At 46.7% G+C, this 15,767-nt stretch overlaps 6 protein-coding genes across 14 annotated transcripts; 2 read left to right on the forward strand and 4 right to left on the reverse strand.

Annotated features, from left to right (window-relative positions):
• Nucleotides 1-2: 2 nt before the first annotated feature.
• On the reverse strand, nucleotides 3-1,115 carry LOC6541045 (glutathione S-transferase 1). Its single transcript, XM_001970320.3, has 3 exons — nucleotides 808-1,115; nucleotides 689-737; nucleotides 3-634 (listed from the first exon to the last, which is right to left on the reverse strand). The coding sequence occupies exons 1-3, from the start codon at nucleotides 900-902 to the stop codon at nucleotides 98-100; spliced, it is 681 nt and encodes a 226-aa protein (XP_001970356.1). The 5' UTR covers nucleotides 903-1,115; the 3' UTR covers nucleotides 3-97.
• A 95-nt stretch (nucleotides 1,116-1,210) lies between these two features.
• Nucleotides 1,211-7,178, reverse strand: LOC6541047 (E3 SUMO-protein ligase PIAS1). 8 transcript variants are annotated; one of them, XM_001970322.3, is made up of 9 exons: nucleotides 6,819-7,178; nucleotides 5,422-6,096; nucleotides 5,121-5,361; nucleotides 4,831-5,065; nucleotides 4,605-4,771; nucleotides 4,452-4,540; nucleotides 4,238-4,385; nucleotides 3,428-3,506; nucleotides 1,586-3,348 (listed from the first exon to the last, which is right to left on the reverse strand). In XM_001970322.3, the coding sequence occupies exons 1-9, from the start codon at nucleotides 6,945-6,947 to the stop codon at nucleotides 3,306-3,308; spliced, it is 1,806 nt and encodes a 601-aa protein (XP_001970358.1). In that variant the 5' UTR covers nucleotides 6,948-7,178; the 3' UTR covers nucleotides 1,586-3,305. The 8 variants fall into 8 exon arrangements, with proteins under 8 accessions (XP_015014799.1, XP_015014801.1, XP_001970358.1 ...); XM_015159311.2 differs by lacking the exon at nucleotides 6,819-7,178 and adding an exon at nucleotides 6,425-6,712; XM_015159313.2 differs by lacking the exons at nucleotides 1,586-3,348; nucleotides 3,428-3,506 and adding an exon at nucleotides 1,211-1,470.
• A 62-nt stretch (nucleotides 7,179-7,240) lies between these two features.
• LOC6541048 (phosphorylated adapter RNA export protein) lies at nucleotides 7,241-9,003 on the reverse strand. Its single transcript, XM_001970323.3, has 5 exons — nucleotides 8,874-9,003; nucleotides 8,083-8,815; nucleotides 7,936-8,027; nucleotides 7,607-7,883; nucleotides 7,241-7,548 (listed from the first exon to the last, which is right to left on the reverse strand). The coding sequence occupies exons 1-5, from the start codon at nucleotides 8,916-8,918 to the stop codon at nucleotides 7,334-7,336; spliced, it is 1,362 nt and encodes a 453-aa protein (XP_001970359.1). The 5' UTR covers nucleotides 8,919-9,003; the 3' UTR covers nucleotides 7,241-7,333.
• A 301-nt stretch (nucleotides 9,004-9,304) lies between these two features.
• Nucleotides 9,305-11,767, forward strand: LOC6541049 (protein SDA1 homolog). The gene is made up of 2 exons (XM_001970324.3): nucleotides 9,305-9,898; nucleotides 9,963-11,767. Exons 1-2 carry the CDS (start codon nucleotides 9,422-9,424, stop codon nucleotides 11,616-11,618), a joined length of 2,133 nt encoding a protein of 710 aa, XP_001970360.1. The 5' UTR covers nucleotides 9,305-9,421; the 3' UTR covers nucleotides 11,619-11,767.
• LOC6541050 (RNA-binding protein 8A) lies at nucleotides 11,706-12,520 on the reverse strand. The gene is made up of 2 exons (XM_001970325.3): nucleotides 12,330-12,520; nucleotides 11,706-12,240 (listed from the first exon to the last, which is right to left on the reverse strand). Exons 1-2 carry the CDS (start codon nucleotides 12,388-12,390, stop codon nucleotides 11,804-11,806), a joined length of 498 nt encoding a protein of 165 aa, XP_001970361.1. The 5' UTR covers nucleotides 12,391-12,520; the 3' UTR covers nucleotides 11,706-11,803.
• Nucleotides 12,521-13,040: 520 nt separating this feature from the next.
• LOC6541051 (phosphoglucomutase-2) lies at nucleotides 13,041-15,640 on the forward strand. Of its 2 annotated transcripts, XM_026978885.1 has the most exons (4): nucleotides 13,041-13,176; nucleotides 13,238-13,563; nucleotides 13,625-13,726; nucleotides 13,791-15,399. In XM_026978885.1, exons 2-4 carry the CDS (start codon nucleotides 13,403-13,405, stop codon nucleotides 15,397-15,399), a joined length of 1,872 nt encoding a protein of 623 aa, XP_026834686.1. In that variant the 5' UTR covers nucleotides 13,041-13,176; nucleotides 13,238-13,402. The 2 variants fall into 2 exon arrangements, with proteins under 2 accessions (XP_026834686.1, XP_001970362.2); XM_001970326.3 differs by having other exon boundaries at nucleotides 13,077-13,563; nucleotides 13,791-15,640.
• The last annotated feature ends 127 nt before the right edge of the window (nucleotides 15,641-15,767 follow it).

A 15,767-nucleotide genomic window follows, 5' to 3' on the forward strand; every position in this document is an offset into this window, starting at 1 on the left:
CAGGCGGTCTGAATATTTTGAAATTTAAATTGCACATCAGGGGCACAAAAAGTTGGTTATGTAAATGTGTAACATGAGAACATCATTAAGAACAGCTCTACTGGCTTTTCGCTTTGTTATCGGCCATGCAGCTCAGGATGCGGATCTGCAGTGCCCGTGCACCCTTGAGGTTGATCGCCTCGTTGTCGGGCAACAACTTATCCATACGTTCCATCCATCTCACAGTCTGTGGATACTTCTCCCGGTCGACTGGTATGAGCAGGTCCAAGGTCACCAAAGTGGTATGGATGGACACGTCGGCAACGCTCAGTTCGTTGTCCACCACGAAACTTCCCTTCTCCAGAAAGTGCTCCAAGTCAGAGTACGCATTGTGGCAGAGGGTCAGAGATTGGGGGTTATATTCCCCCTCTCCACCATAAATGTTCCGAGCCACAATGTCCTTTACCACCTGGAACAGCACTCCGTTCTCGTAGTGCATGCGATGGTCGATGTGTGCCCTCCTTTTCAGATCCCGCGGATACAGTTGATCATTCCCGGCGTACTTGGCCACCATGAAGCACACGATGGCGTGACTGTCCACGTAGACCTCGCCATCGCTGTCCACAAACACCGGGACCTGGTGTTGGGGGTTTAGCTGTAGGGAGCCAGCGTTACTTAACGAAATCAACGATTTTCACTTCCGACCAACCTTGACAAATTCCTCGCTCAGGTGTTCCTTCTTGGCGAAGTCAACGGGCCTAAAGATTCGAAAGGAGCCTCCATTAGCAATCTACATATGTAAGTGCACAATTCTTTCGGTTCTTTTACTTGAGGTCTATGTCCAGGCCAATAAGTTTGGCCACCAGGATGCAAGCCCTGGCCGGAGGGCTAAAAAGGGCGTAGTACAGCGTTGGCTTCGACATTCTCCCAAAGAATTCACACTGCAAATGGCGATCAAGGTGAGCAAGAAGCCAACGACATGGGCGCAGAGTAACAGGGAACACACCTAATGGACTTTACAATGTCGACTTCTCATTTCAGTTTTTTTTTTTTACAAAAAACCTTTAAGAAAAAACCAATTTTCCTAAGGGAAAGTAACTAATCACTTAACCCCTCTAAAAATACGGCAACTACGCCCCTTAAAGTTGTATTGGGACTGCCAACCTGTTTGAAAAGTGAAAAACAGCTGATTGGCGCTAAATTCAAAATGCAACAAAATTATTCCAACTAATTTATGTTGTCATAAGCTATTTATTCTCTTTTTAGTCATTCCTTAGCAAATAATTTGTATACAAACTACTGGAAACTATAACATACTTAGAATGCTACAATATTAGTCAACGAATTGTGGACAAGTCTAATTCTTTGGGGTTCCTAAAGATATCGTAGGACCTTACTTGTAAAATCGCGCGTCGGCGGCTTATGGCGAATCTAGAAGATCAATTACGGATTCCTCTTTGGCCTTAGCCATACAGTTTTCGTCATTATCCTCTGCAAGTAAAGAAAAGGGTTCAGGTGGGCTCAATTAGAAACGGGATGCTAAATGAAAAATCAGTATAAACTTAAAACAGAACTTGACCCCCGTTGGTAAATAAAACAGCAGGTCTTGGTTGAAAATTGTTTAATAATATAGTTAAAGTACACATCTCCTTGTACATTGATTTCATATTTGTTCGTTCAGATATTTAGAGGGGTTTGCATCGAATCATAGTCAAAGCATTTTCAATTTAAAATCTTAACATATAAATCCGTGGTGGTACGGTTTGAGCTTAAATACACCAACAAAGATCAGGGGCCTTATCAGGGACGACATAACATACCTAATCCGTCGTTTACACTCGATTTTTATTGATAAAAACGCCTTCGTTTTCTTCCAATATTATGGACCTTTTCTGCGATTCCGCCCTGCCTTGCAACGTAATTTAAATGCGAGGAGAGCAGCACCCTCGAACTCCACTTCACACAACACCGCCTCCAATCCGTACAGAAGCCATAGTTTAAATTAAATAACTTAACTAACTTAAATGTCGGTGCCGCAACTGGCCGCCGTCTGGCCTGTTTCCTCTCGCTCCGAGTTTGGGTATAGGAATAGGTCCAACTCGCGTGGGCAGGACTTCTGACTAACATCTGATTTAGATGTACGCTTAGTCTTAGTTTTAGTGTTAGTAGTGCATAGGGCTATTAATTTCTTCGGGCTCCTCTGTGATCATTGCGCAGACCGCTTCAATAGAAAATAAATTATTTGCGTTTCCTATAGTAATTGCTAATTAATGCTGGTGCTAGTTTGTGTAATTGTAATATCTAGGATTATTTCAGTTGGTGTGTGGTGTGTGTTGCTGAAAGCCCTGGCAAAGCGTAACACAACTACTCGAGAGGTCACGAATGAAAGACACGGGACATAAGCGAAGTGTTTGAGGTGAACCAACTGAAAAGGGGCAGCAACAATGTGGCCGATGTGGGAACACTTGGATTCACTCGGGAGCAGGGCACCCTCTCCTATAAAACCTGTCTGTTCTGCCTGCGTCCTGGAACACAAGAATTACAAGCATCAGTTGGTGGGTCGCCATTGAGAGAGTATGCATAATGAGGTGACTGCGAATGGAACGCCGAAGAATAGCCTCTGAGGTAATATATTGGCCATGCGCCACCAGAAGAGGAACGGAAAACAGAAACTAGGGAGGCCGAATCAGGGACCATAACAGTGAGGTGCGAGCCGTGAGGTGTGCGATTAATGTGTGGGATGTGGGTGCTGCCTACTGGCCGGCATTTTGGCTCTGGCCGGAGGACGCCGTGGCAGCTGCAGCAGCCGCAACCGCAGCAAGATCCAACAGTTGGAAGTGCTTTTGATCCGCGACCGCAGCAGCCAGGGATTCCAGTAGGGAGGCATGGACGGCTGCCGCCGCTGGCTGCTCGTGCTGTTGCTGCTGCAGTTGCTGGTCTGAGACTGGCTGCTTCTCTGTCGATTGGCGACGGGCCTGATGTTCTGGGGATTCTACGAGTTGCATCGGCGGCAGCATGGACGGGCCACACAAAAAGATCAGGGGAAGAAGAGAAAGAGAGAGAAAGAAAAAAGACAAAGAAATGCACAAGTTACTTCAATTATTTCAGTTATTATCATCATATAACCTTGTGGTTAACAGAACAACAATCGGAAAAGAGGCTCTCAACAAAACCTTCACTAACGAACTGGCATGATTTATTAAAATTATCACTTAAAATAAGAGTACATTTTGTGGAATAATTTAGAATCGGTGACAACACAAAATACATAGCAAATGAAAATAGGACAAATGGTTATACATAGAAAAATATTCTATAAACTTTGCTTAGCCGACGTTTGGGCGCCTTGAGCTGTCTGGCTTGGGTTTTCTGTAAGAATGTTCTGATTAAGTATGGGATTCTTTTTCCAAACCCGAACCATCTCACGATTGATCGACGGAAAACATACCGTGAGCGCAGCCAAACTCCTAAATGAACACGCTTGTAAAGCTCCTCCGCTTTTTGAGGTTTCTTAAAAACATTACCACCTACAATACAAGCAACGAAAGCGGAAAGGGTCAAAATTCCAATTAATTTTCTAGCCTTCCTCTGCAGCGAAGATTGATTTGTTGCCTACTTAGTCTATTCGAGTTTTGGCTAGGGAATTTTATAAAATGTACGGAAACCTTTTCTATGCAGGTTCGATGAAATGTCCTACTGGTGAATTTTTAAAACATAAATATATGTTTGTAAATAAGCATGTAAAATATGGTTAAATTGGACTGGGTGTACTCATACTAAAGACGAATTAAGCACTAAAATTATAAAGGAAATGGAGACCTAGTTATATTTGAATAACAATTAGTGATGGTGAAGTCAAAATCGCACGTAATATCTATGCAATTTTCATTTTAGAAAATGTGCATACCCTTTCAAATTCTTGCAGAGAATATTTTCAATTAATTTTTAAGACAATTAATGCACCAATATAATACTTCTATGTTAAATGATGTCCTAGAGCTTTGCGGCAAATTGTTATTTACAATAAAAAGGGAAGCAAACCTAAAAGCCTTAATATGGTTAGGATTTCATTCCTCTGTCTGAATTATTGATGCACGAGTGTGGTTGAGTCAGTATGGATGTAAATGGGATGTGTTTGGATTCTTATGACTACTTTACCCTATGGTCTACAGTTAGCAATTTGTAAACTTAAAGGTTTCTTGGCTATACAAAGTTATAATTCGGTTACTGGCTTATTGCAAAAAGGGATCCAACGTACCGGATTGCTGGGGCTGCTGTGCCGGAGTGTAGGCACGTTGGCCGCCACCGCTACCGTTCGACGTGGAGCTGGCGACGGCTTGCTTGGCAGGCGGACGACGCTTAGCCAGCGGCATGTCGTCGTCTGAATCGCTTAACGTTAGGTCAACCTGTTGCACAGACAGAATACAATCATATGGTAAGACAGTTTGTTAGGATTGCAGCTTTTAACTTACAGTTTCGCTGTTTGACGTGGATGTTGGCTGCTCGTCCGGTGCTGGGGACAAATCGCTCTTTACTGGCTTGGCGTCGTCCGAGATAAGTTCTGGTAATAGCCGAAAAACTTGATTAATGACCAAACAAGTAAAAGGCTGCGTGTGGGCCATTACCTATGTCATCTGAAATAACCTCAACCTTTTGAACGGGCTTTGAAGGCGTATCAAGGATCTGCGCCTCGCTCCGTAGGCCAGGAGTGCTCCAAGATCCATCCTGATGAAGTTGAATCTCAGTATCATCACTCTTTAGAAGCGACGAACCCAACACCTCCTGGAAGTAGCTGGCAAAGAGAGTTAAATCAGTTAACTTTATATACTAAATGAATTGACAGTTTCTTACCCATCTATGACCAGGTTGTCATAAATGGCCGGCTTGTCGCATACGGGGCAGTTCCATGTGGGCTTACGCTCATTCATTTGCAGGTAGAGACTGGCGTCGAAGCATTGCAGATGCGAGCAGGTTGATGCTCGACAAGGCAGCAGCATTTTCATCTTTCCCAACGGACAGTTAAGCGACACCTTCAGCATAGTGGTGGCTATTTCGCAGTCAGCATCCTCAGTTAGCTTCTCCTTGACTGTAAAAAAGGTATTTGTTATAAAGGTTCCGTCTTTGGACCACAGGAAACTCACTCAGGCCACGCGTGTAATCTGCCGGTTTTACGCCCTTGGTCTTCATTCGCTGCAAAAGCTGTGCTGAGGTGAGCTTCTTTACCAGGTAAACGGCCAGGCAGTAGCTACGCGTGTAGTCCGGACACCATTGCACCATGATGGTGTTGGTAACGGTAGGCGACAGCTTTACATTGGATGTGACATTGACGGGTCGCGGCGGACGCTTGGGTTCCACATTTGGTCGGTTTGTAGGAATGACATTCTGCAAGTGAGTGGACGGATATGTTACCAGGTCCTGATTGGATAATCGATAAATACTTACAGGCAGCTGACACAGCTTGTTGTTCACCTTAACGTTAACGTTCGGCGGGAAGCAGTCCTCCTGGTCGCACGAAGTCTCCACCAGACAAAAGCGCAGTTGCACCTGAATGGCGTGTTCCACCTTGGAGCTGTTGCGGATGTCACGATTAGAGGCAATCTCGGTGGCCTGCTGCGGCGTAAGTGTGAAGTAGAAAGGCACCTCTTGGACGCGCTGAGTGTTGCGTGGCACCAGTGTTGAAGGCTTGATCAGTGTCCCGAGTACATCGTAGAAGGCTAGCTTTTTCAGCCTCACATCAGGGTGAATGGGCAGCTGGCTGTTAATGCTGTGTGTGTGAATGAAGGGTGCGCCGCCGACCACATTCATCTGGCCGCCGGGCACCTGCACGCCTTGGCCGCTGCCCACAAGTCCCACCGGATTGGGCTGCACTGTGGGCGGCAGCTGGATGTGAGAGTACATCCTGGTTGGGTCGATGTACTGCAGCGTGGCGTTTTGTTCCTGCACGGACTGGGCGTACACTTCCTGGACCTTTGGGGCGAGCAGATCCAAGTTGGTGCGCAAGAACGAGAGGATGCGGCTCTGCAGGTCGGTTTTTCGTCCAGCGAATGAGATGTTCAGAAACGACAGGATTTTTTGCAGCTCGACCACTCGAAGCATCTGCACCATTTGCTCACATTCCTGAAGAGACGGAGATGGCATGGCGAACAATGAAAATATTGTATTTCGGAAAATTGGGAAGATGTCTATGCCCAAATAGCGGGACTTCACACCAAGCGTTCGCACAAACACACACACAAGCGCGCTCTATATGCAAATATCGCGTTTTCGCACATATGTACACATGCGTATGTCCTCGTGCGGCTTTTTGCAGGAACATATCAGATAATCGCTCTACAGAGTATGTCAAGTAATGCTTTGACAGTCGGACAAAAGCCTTGGTTCCACATTTTTCCCATCTGTCAAACATTTACAGGTCCGAAACTCCCGCATGCCACCAAATCATTACCTAGATGCTCAAACATGGCGTTCTCGCAAAAAGTTTCATTTCATGGAACCGATCGGCTTTCTGTGGCTTTTTACGTGAGAATATACAGAAACTTGAGTATGGTATGTGTTCGTCAGCGGCGGCTTTCCTCCTTTATCAAATTGCACTAAAACAAACGACCGCAAAAACTGCCCCTTTTTTTTGTCACACGAATTTTGTTTTGTCCGCACGGTCTGAAGAAATATGGCGGATACCAGTGTTGCGAAGAGCCGGCTGACTCGACTTGGTTGACCACTCTGTGTGGGGTTTTAGTCACACACATTTTCTGCGGTCACACTGCCTATCAATATCTATGGCCCCCCATATTTATGAAAAATTCCTTTGACTGAATTAACTGGGACTGGCGAAAACTCACCTTGTACTTGCTCGCATCAAAGGGATTAACTGCTATTGGCGCTGACGATGTCGATTGGTGCCCGGGGCTCGAAGATGTTGCGGCATTTTCCGCCTGCGTGCGAGCCGTCTGCGAGCGGGTCTTTCGCATTACTGTTATTTTCTGTTTTCGGCGGCGTTAGGCGTTCAGCACTTGAAGTCGCGGACTCGGTTGCATTTGCCTAGGACGCGCACCACACATAAAAACAAACAATTGCCGCGGTTTTTCAACGAATGCGGGAAAACAAAAATATTTTACGCGGCGTCGTCGCGGTGGGCCGTCTAGAGTTGTCACTATCGATCGACAATGCGCAAATCCCTAACGCCTCGCAAAGTCTCGGCTCACGAAGTCACTAAATATCCTAACGCGTGCGTTTGTTTACTCTGCAAACCGTTACTTTTGCTGATTCCTAATTCGCTAGGCATTTATTTAATTGTACAAATATGGGTCTATCTATGCAAGAATGGTATAAAAGGGGCCCGACGCTTGGCGTGGGCCTAAAAGAAGTCCATGTCCCCGCAATTAACGCTCAGAATGTCGTCGTCGTAACTGATTAAATCCTTCAGTGGCGCTCCCTGAGCCGCCGCTGCTGCTTTGGATGTGGAGGGAAGTTCCGCGTTGTCCACAAGATTTATGTTTATCTCGTGGGTCCTGTACTCAGGGCTATCCTGCTCCTGTCCAGCACCAACAGGGGAGGGTGGCGGGTTGGACACTGAAAACAGAGATATCAAAATAGATAAAGAGATTTAACAACATTAAAAGGATCTTACAGTTGCCCGGTAGCTTATCTTCCCCTTGATCGTCGTCCTGCATGTAGTACTCCTTGCGCTGATTTAACGTGGGCAGTTCCGTGACCTGCTTGCTGAGGCACTTCTTTAACTCCTCTACCTTTCGATCCCGCATCAGCGTTTCGATCTGCTTTCGCGACTTGCTCAAGCTTTGACGGTCCTCACTAAAAATGCTCTTCTGCTGCTCCTGAGTAATGGTATCGTGGTGCTTTAGCAGGAACAAGAATACACCACCTGGTGTACGTCTCCGGTTGCCGTTCTGTTTGATGTATCGTGTTAGTATATTCAAAAGAAGATCTGTCGCTACTCACTTTGATCATCATGCCGCCATCGGCTTCAATGCGCTGAGTTTCTTTGTATAGCTCTAGGCACAAATCTATGCCAAGGACCTCCACAACTTTAACTGGTAAAACTAGCATTACTCACTGCGTACGGCTTTATTTATTTGACATACTCACCAAGTAATTCGTCCTTTTCCTCGTACAGTTTGCTGGCCATTTCGGTTGCCACATCCGAAGGATCCCTCTCAGCCACTTCGTTTAAGTCCAGAATGTGTCTGGGTTCGCAGGAATCGGAAGATCCGCTGGCCGAGGATGTACCACGACGTGACCGGTTTCCCAGTCTACTCTTGACCAATCCGCGCTGTTGATTCCCGGTAATGGGTCGACTAGAAGGTCTTCCCCTTTTCTGGGCTGGATGGGAAAATTCACCGCCGTCTTCCGAAGAGTTTGAGAGACGTCGCTTTAGGCTGTTCTCTCCGTTGAGCCGATATCGCAGTGAGAAGTCGTAGTTCTCTACATTTCGATCCCGACCACTTCGGGTAACGTCACAGCCACGCATATTCTCGCTGAGCGCATCCTCTTGCAGGGCGGAAGCCCACACGTTGTACTTCTTGAAACGGGCTCGATTCGGCTGCATCTCAGCATCCGTGGGCGGAACGCGTCGCATCACCGTGCGCCGAATGCGCTTTTTCTGCTTCTTGTGGGCACCGGGTCCGCTGGAATCCGTGCGCAGCTTCTTGATGCACCCATCCTCGGAGGATTCGGCCGTCGAGGATTCGCTGTTGCTTTGTGACTCGTCCTCCAACGCCGTCTGGATCTGGTGGCAGGTGGTAAGGGGACTAGCCACCTTCTCCGCGCCTGCAGGTCGCTGCAGCGGCGTGTAAACGCCATCATCGTCGCTCTCCGATAGCTGAAAGGCCGGCAGAGATGGTCATTGGAGGCTCTATGATCTGGGTGCTAATGGTTACCTCGCCGTCCTCCAGGTCAACATCATTCGAGTGCAGTTCCATCATTTTTTTCAGGCGAGTCGAGAGAAAATCTTCGCCCAAAGTGCAGCTGTTTGTGCAACACTGAGCGGTAGAGTGACCATACTTACTGGGAAATACTTAGTGCATAATTAAATTATTATGTTTGCATTATGTTTAGCTTTAAATATTGGCAAAATGTAAATTAGATTAACTGTGTTTTATTTAACTTACTTACTTACTGACTAAGAACTTAAACAAAAATGTCATTAGACAAATTCAATTAGTTTCTTTGCATACATTCATTCTTAACTCTATGATGATAAACAACTTTTCTTATATTAATTAATATATATATAATTATATATAAATAATAAGAAAACAGAAATTAAATTTTTATCTTACAATTTAAAAAAATTTTAAATTTAAACTAGGTGAGGCTTTTTCGCTCTACTCACAAGCGGTCACACACCACACGTGCATTTATTTTGCGAACAGAACGGAACGTGGTTAAAAAAATCGTAGTTTTTATATTCTTAAAACGGCTCACTATGGTGCGGCCCAACAACAACCAGTTGCCGGAGAACCTGCCGCAATTGCAGAACCTGATCAAGCGGGATCCGGAGTCGTATAGCGATGAGTTCCACATCCAGTACCAACACTTTCTCAGCCTGCTGGAGGTTTTTGCGCTGAATCCCAGCGAAGAGAACAAATCTCTGGATGACATTGTCATGTTCGTCGCCCAGGTGGCCCAGTGCTACCCGGCTGTCTGTGAAGAATTCCCCAAGCGCCTTTCCGATTTGCTGAAGAACTACGCAACCGTTCTGGATCCGGCGATGCGTAATTGCTTTGTAAAAGCTCTAATCCTTCTGAGAAACAAGAACCTTGTGCCCGCACTGGACATACTGGAACTGTTCTTCCAGCTGCTGCGGTGTCCGGACAAGAATCTTCGCACCTTTCTGCAGACGCACATTGTGACGGACATTAAGAATATGAATGCCAAGCACAAGGATATGAAGCTCAATTCGGTAAGACGCAGCGGAGATCTGATGGTGCAGGCGACTTAATTAATATTAATTTATACCATTGCAGAGCCTGCAGGCGTTCATGTACTCCATGCTGAAGGATGCCAACCCGAAGGCAGCCAAGATGTCCGCTGATATCATGATTGAGCTGTACAAGAAAAACATATGGAATGATTCTAAGACTGTGAATGTTATAGCCACTGTGGGCTGCTTCTCTAAGGTAACAAAAGTGTTGGTCACCTCGCTCAAGTTCTTCCTCGGCCACGACGAAGAGGATGAGGAGGAGGACACTGACAGCGAGAACGAGGTTGACCTTAAGGGTGCTCTGATGGCCAATCGAGTCAATAAGAAAACCAAGAAGCGGACAAAGCAACTGGCGCAGATCAAAAAGCAAGCGGTCAAGGCCCAGAAGAAGAAAAAGAACGCTCCCGCCTTTAACTTCTCAGGCATTCACCTGGTGCACAATCCGCAGGGAATGGCCGAAGGGCTCTTTAAGCAATTGCAGGCCACCAACGAGCGATTTGAGGTGAAACTTATGCATTTGGACGTTATTTCCCGGCTGATCGGTATCCACGACCTCTTCCTTTTCGGGTTCTATCCATACATAACACGTTTTCTGCAACCCCACCAACGTCAGGTGACACGTGTGCTCCAATTTGCCGCCCAAGCGTCCCATGAACTGGTTCCCGGAGACATCATCGAACCTATCCTTAAGACGATCGCCAACAACTTTATAACTGAACGCAACTCCAGCGATGTGATGGCCATAGGACTAAATGCGACGCGTGAGATTTGCATGCGATGTCCCCTGGCCATGGGTGAGGACTTGCTGCAGGACCTGGCTATGTACAAAACGTACAAGGAGAAGTCGGTGATGATGGCGGCACGGTCTCTGATCACACTCTACAGGGAACAGCTGCCGGCCCTGTTGCACAAAAAGGACCGAGGCAGGCAGACAGAGGCCCAGGCTGAACGAAAGGTTCGAGCCTACGGAGAGCGCGAAGTCCACGACACTGTTTTGGGTGCAGAAGCTCTACTCAAAGACTCTAAGACTATTGACATAGAAAGCGAAGACGATACAGACTCAAACGATGGGGAATGGGTTAACGTGGCGCACAGTGATGGTGAGGGAGGTGGAGATGATGATGATGAAGAAGAAGATGAGGATGAGGACGATGATGAAGACGAAGACGAAGAGAACAGTGATGACGAGGAGGATGGGGAGGGAGATAATTCCGATGAAGGCGTGGAAAGTGGCGAAGAGTCTGCAAAGGCTAAGAAGGAAAAGAAAGATATGAAGATCCTAAATCAAAAAGAGGCTGCCCAGGAACTGGCTCTTACACGCATATTCACGGACGAAGATTTCAAGCGGATCAACGCGGCCAATCTTAAGAAGACCGTAACCAGTGCCCGCAAGCGACCACTTGAACAGGATCGCGCCGAGTTCGTCAAGCTGAACAGCATCGAGATGATCTACAAGAAGCGAAAGCACGACAAGGAGTCACGCCTGGAGACTGTGCAGGCGGGCCGGCAGGATCGTGAGCGCTTTGGCTGGAAGGATGGGCGGGTGAACGAGCACTGCTCCAAGACGAACCGTGAGAAGCGTAAAACTAAGAACTTTGGCATGCTGCGACACAAAGCTCGCTCCAAGGTTAAGAAGAGCTTCAAGGACAAGCAGCAGGCGCTCAGAAAACATCTACTGCATCAGAAAAAGATGAAGTAGTACCTTCTTGCGTCCCAAGCCTCGTAGTGCTTTAAATGAATACCAATATAAGATATAATTCTAACCTATTGATTGTATAAAGGGTAGTTGATAGAGTTATCTGATTTATTTCAATTCATATAGACTTTGTACGGTTGCCTATTCATTAACTATTATAAAAAATTATTCTTGTAGCTGGGAGTAGTTTATCTGCGACGCTTTTCGGACTTTTTAACGCGTTTGGGTCCTTTAACGAAGCACCAGTCCACTTGAATGGTCTGTCCCATTATTTCGGCACCGTTCAATGCCTCTTTGGCGGCGAGCGCCTGCTTGTGGGTCTCGTACTCGACAAGAGCGTATCCCTTTGAGAACCCAGTGCGCCGGTCGAGGTTCAGGTGGATGTTCTTGATCTCGCCGTAATCGCAGAACTTCTCCTGGATCTCGTCTTCCTGCGCCTCCTCATGGATAGACGTAACAAACAGGATCCAGCCCTCGACGGACCGTTGCGGACCGGGCTCTAGCTCATCGTCGTCCTCGTTGCGCACACGCTCGTAACTGTGAATCGCCTCCCGGGTATTACTGTCGCTTCCAAATCCACGTCCCTTGCGGTGCTTCGCTTTTTCTTTCAGGCGCACAATGCCCTCTGTTTTGAGCGTAGGGTGCACGGTGCGGCGTGGGAGAAAAAAGAAAGCATTATACCGGTGGTCAATAAAGCCGGCCGCAGCTACTTACGGTCACCGTCCTCGTCCACTTCGAACTCCTCCGCATTGTCAATGTCCAACACATCGGCCATTTCCTTTTTTTGAGTTTAAAAACCAGAATCAATAGGTTTATTTTTATTTCGCTTTCGTTCCGCGTCGGGCAGTTGCAAAAACTCTGCTGGAGATGACATTAACGTCAGTGTTGGTTAATTGCGTTTAGAATACTATCGCCTGGATGTTTGGAAAATAACACTCACAAATGTCAAGAACATATTTTCTTGGAAAACATAATTTCATAATTAGCAGCATCAAATTTTATCAACGTGTCTTTTAATACTAACTTTAAAAAAAAAAACATTTTTTTTAATTCTTGGCTTGCAATCTTTTTATCACACGAATTTTATTATTTAAAGAAGATCAATATTTGGAAAATATAAATGATTAAGGTCGATATGTTAAAGGAGATTTAAGATTTCTGTATGAACATATTCTTATCAGTTACTCAAATCTAAAACACTGCCAAGTACGCGTATACTTCCTTAGTAGTTTATCGCTTTTGATTATGCTGATTTTGTTGGCAAACAATGGGAATTATAAAAAAAGATCCACAAATGAAGGTTAATGCGCCCTATAAAGTCAAAAACCTCTTCTCTGGAGTTTCCTACGCTAGTTGAGTTTAAAATTTGAGTTGAGTTAAACTAAATTTGGTTAATTATTAGTTTACATTTAAATGCGTTGACATGTCTGCATCCCATCACTGATAATCACCTAGTCACGGTGTCATCTCAAACTCACGGCATCAAAAATAAATTTGACGGGGGGCCGCTTTGTCAAAATTTGCCGTATGTTTATAAAGGGGCGTGGCATAATGACTGTGTGTATGTAGCCGCATTAGCGAACCTTATCAGACTAACACTACATACATACGTCGATCGGCAGATCTTCAATTGCGCTCCTAACAGCAGCTCAGTGTGCTTTTCCTTGTTGCCGGGCTGTGACATCACTGTCACCAACCAAGTGCTGCCTTTTCTCCGGTCCCGTTCGGCATTCTTCCAAATTCAACTTGAAATTAAACAGATCTTTTGGCCAAAAAACTCAGCCACCATGTGTCAAGCCGGGGGCCAGATGCTGTGCGAGATCAAGAACATGGTTCTTTCGGGCGATCCGGAGCTAGATGGCGAGATCCGCAAGTGGATTCGATGGGACAAATGTGCCAGCACCGCCTGCCAAATCATGGACGCAGTTCGGGCAAAGGATTGGGACACGTAAGGATAATCCTAGCAAAAGGAATCATAGTTTAATATGCTGAACTCTGTGATTAAATAGGCTGCGCAAAAGGCTGTGCACCCGCATCAGCTTTGGCACTGCAGGGTTGAGGGCTTGCATGCGGGCTGGTTTTGACTCCATGAACGAGCTGGTGGTCATTCAGTAAGTTTGATCTTATCTTACCTCCAAGTTTATTGACCATTTACCTAATTGAATTCGGTAACAGGACGGCGCAGGGCTTGTGCGAGTACATCAAGGAACAGTACCCTGATCCGGCGGACTGGTCCGGGCGTGGCATTGTCTTCGGGTATGACGGTCGGTACAATAGCCACCGTTTCGCCGAGCTATCGGCCATTGTGTTCCTAAACAACGATTTCAAGGTGTGGTTGTTCAAGCGCTACGTGGCCACGCCCATGGTGCCTTTTGCCATCTTGAGGCTCCAGTGCTTGGCCGGCGTCATGGTGACTGCCTCACACAATCCCAAGGAGGACAATGGCTACAAGGTGTATTGGACCAATGGAGCTCAAATCATCCCACCACACGACGAGGGTATACAGGAGGCAATTTTAAACAATTTGGAGCCCAAGGGATCATCCTGGGACGACTCGGCGATGTGTTCGAACACAATGCTGGAGGATCCGTACGACATCGTTGTGCCGCCATATTTCGATATCCTAAAGAAAAAACTGCCCTGTACTATGCTTGAGCCAAACGGAAGGTGTCCTATCTCCTTCACCTATACGGCCATGCATGGCGTGGGCTATGAATTTGTGAAGCAGGCTTTCGCCCGAATCAATATGAAGCCGTTCATTTCGGTGTGCGAGCAGCAGGAGCCGGACCCAGAGTTTCCCACCACTCCGATGCCCAATCCGGAGGAGGGAAAGACCTCTTTGGATTTGTCCATTAGAACAGCGAAAGCCAACAGTAGCCAAATCATTTTAGCCAACGATCCCGATGCCGACCGCCTGGCAGTTGCCGAAGTGCGGGAGGATGGTAGCTACAAGCTGTTCAGTGGCAACGAGGTGGGCGCCCTCCTGGGCTGGTGGTCTCTAGAGCTGCACAAAATGCGAGAGCCCGACTGCGACGTAAGCAACTGCGTGATGATAGCTAGTACGGTGAGCTCAAAGATCCTCAGGGCCATGGGAGAGCGGGAAGGCTTCCAGTTCTTCGAAACACTGACAGGTTTTAAGTGGATGGGCAACAAGGCAATCGAGCAACAGCAGGCTGGAAAGACGGTGTTGTTTGCCTTCGAAGAGGCTATCGGCTTTATGGTCGGCACTGCCGTGCTTGACAAGGATGGTGTCAGCGCGGCTGCCCATTTGGCCACCATGGCGTGCTATCTTCGGTGCAAACTGTGCATGACACTGCAGGAGAAACTTCGTGACATATACGAGACATATGGGTTCCACACGACTATCAGCTCCTATGTCATATGCCGCTGCCCGCCGGTCATCGAGCAGATCTTTGAGCGCTTGCGCACATGGGACGAGGGCAAGGCAGACACCTATCCGACCAGCATCCTTAACGGCGAGTACGAGATCGAAAACGTCCGTGATCTAACCACTGGATTCGACAGTAGCACTGGCGACAAGAAGGCCACCTTGCCGACAAGCTCCAGCTCCCAGATGATCACATTTACCTTTAAAAACGGCCTTGTAGTCACTCTACGCACCAGCGGCACGGAGCCCAAGATGAAGTATTACGCCGAGATGTGTGGCAAACCGGACGAGAAAAACTGGGGCAAGCTGACTAATACTATGAACACCATGGTGGAGGCCATTGTGGAGGAATTCTATGAGCCAAGCAAGAACGGCCTCCAGCGCAAGAAGGAGTAATCCGAATACGCCTTTAAGTGGATAGACTAGGCGACTTGGACGAAGACACGTAGACCTGTCTAAAATTAGAAGTTCTATACCAACAGCACTGACGCACAAGCCAAAAATCAACAGCTGCGCAAGCTGTTGCCTATTATTGTTTAAAGGATATCTGATATGTTAGTACTCCACCCACATTCGGCTTGTATTTATGAAATTACGTAAATAAAAGCGTACGCACCATCCACCAGGCACCACCTAATCATCGGTTTCCCTGGTTTGATATTCGAGTAGTGAGACCAACATGCTCACTGCACTTTAATTATTTGAATTTGATACTCTTATCATGAAAATTCGAGTGGGAGTGATTCAAAGAACTTAAAACTCAT

Source organism: Drosophila erecta, unplaced genomic scaffold (assembly GCF_003286155.1).
Source record: "Drosophila erecta strain 14021-0224.00,06,07 unplaced genomic scaffold, DereRS2 tig00000055-arrow-pilon, whole genome shotgun sequence".
In the NCBI taxonomy this organism is placed as follows: domain Eukaryota; kingdom Metazoa; phylum Arthropoda; class Insecta; order Diptera; family Drosophilidae; genus Drosophila; species Drosophila erecta.

Excerpts from the sequence above, each read along its gene's own strand:
- LOC6541048 (XM_001970323.3), bottom strand. The coding sequence starts at position 8,918 with ATGATGGAACTGCACTCGAATGATGTTGACCTGGAGGACGGCGAG. Across the intron at positions 8,816-8,873 it reads TTGACCTGGAGGACGGCGAG|CTATCGGAGAGCGACGATGA; the intron begins GTAACCATTAGC and ends CCGGCCTTTCAG. Across the intron at positions 8,028-8,082 it reads GGAAAAGGACGAATTACTTG|TTAAAGTTGTGGAGGTCCTT; the intron begins GTGAGTATGTCA and ends TAGTTTTACCAG.
- LOC6541050 (XM_001970325.3), bottom strand. The coding sequence starts at position 12,390 with ATGGCCGATGTGTTGGACATTGACAATGCGGAGGAGTTCGAAGTGGAC. Across the intron at positions 12,241-12,329 it reads AGTGGACGAGGACGGTGACC|AGGGCATTGTGCGCCTGAAA; the intron begins GTAAGTAGCTGC and ends CGCTCAAAACAG.
- LOC6541047 (XM_026979497.1), bottom strand. The coding sequence starts at position 6,947 with ATGCGAAAGACCCGCTCGCAGACGGCTCGCACGCAGGCGGAAAATGCC. Across the intron at positions 5,066-5,120 it reads AGATTACACGCGTGGCCTGA|TCAAGGAGAAGCTAACTGAG; the intron begins GTGAGTTTCCTG and ends CCTTTTTTACAG. Across the intron at positions 4,386-4,451 it reads CCACGTCAAACAGCGAAACT|GTTGACCTAACGTTAAGCGA; the intron begins GTAAGTTAAAAG and ends TCTGTGCAACAG.
- LOC6541051 (XM_026978885.1), top strand. The coding sequence starts at position 13,403 with ATGTGTCAAGCCGGGGGCCAGATGCTGTGCGAGATCAAGAACATGGTT. Across the intron at positions 13,564-13,624 it reads CGGGCAAAGGATTGGGACAC|GCTGCGCAAAAGGCTGTGCA; the intron begins GTAAGGATAATC and ends GTGATTAAATAG. Across the intron at positions 13,727-13,790 it reads AACGAGCTGGTGGTCATTCA|GACGGCGCAGGGCTTGTGCG; the intron begins GTAAGTTTGATC and ends ATTCGGTAACAG.
- LOC6541045 (XM_001970320.3), bottom strand. The coding sequence starts at position 902 with ATGTCGAAGCCAACGCTGTACTACGCCCTTTTTAGCCCTCCGGCCAGG. Across the intron at positions 738-807 it reads GGCCTGGACATAGACCTCAA|GCCCGTTGACTTCGCCAAGA; the intron begins GTAAAAGAACCG and ends TCGAATCTTTAG. Across the intron at positions 635-688 it reads TGAGCGAGGAATTTGTCAAG|CTAAACCCCCAACACCAGGT; the intron begins GTTGGTCGGAAG and ends GGCTCCCTACAG.
- LOC6541049 (XM_001970324.3), top strand. The coding sequence starts at position 9,422 with ATGGTGCGGCCCAACAACAACCAGTTGCCGGAGAACCTGCCGCAATTG. Across the intron at positions 9,899-9,962 it reads AGGATATGAAGCTCAATTCG|AGCCTGCAGGCGTTCATGTA; the intron begins GTAAGACGCAGC and ends ATACCATTGCAG.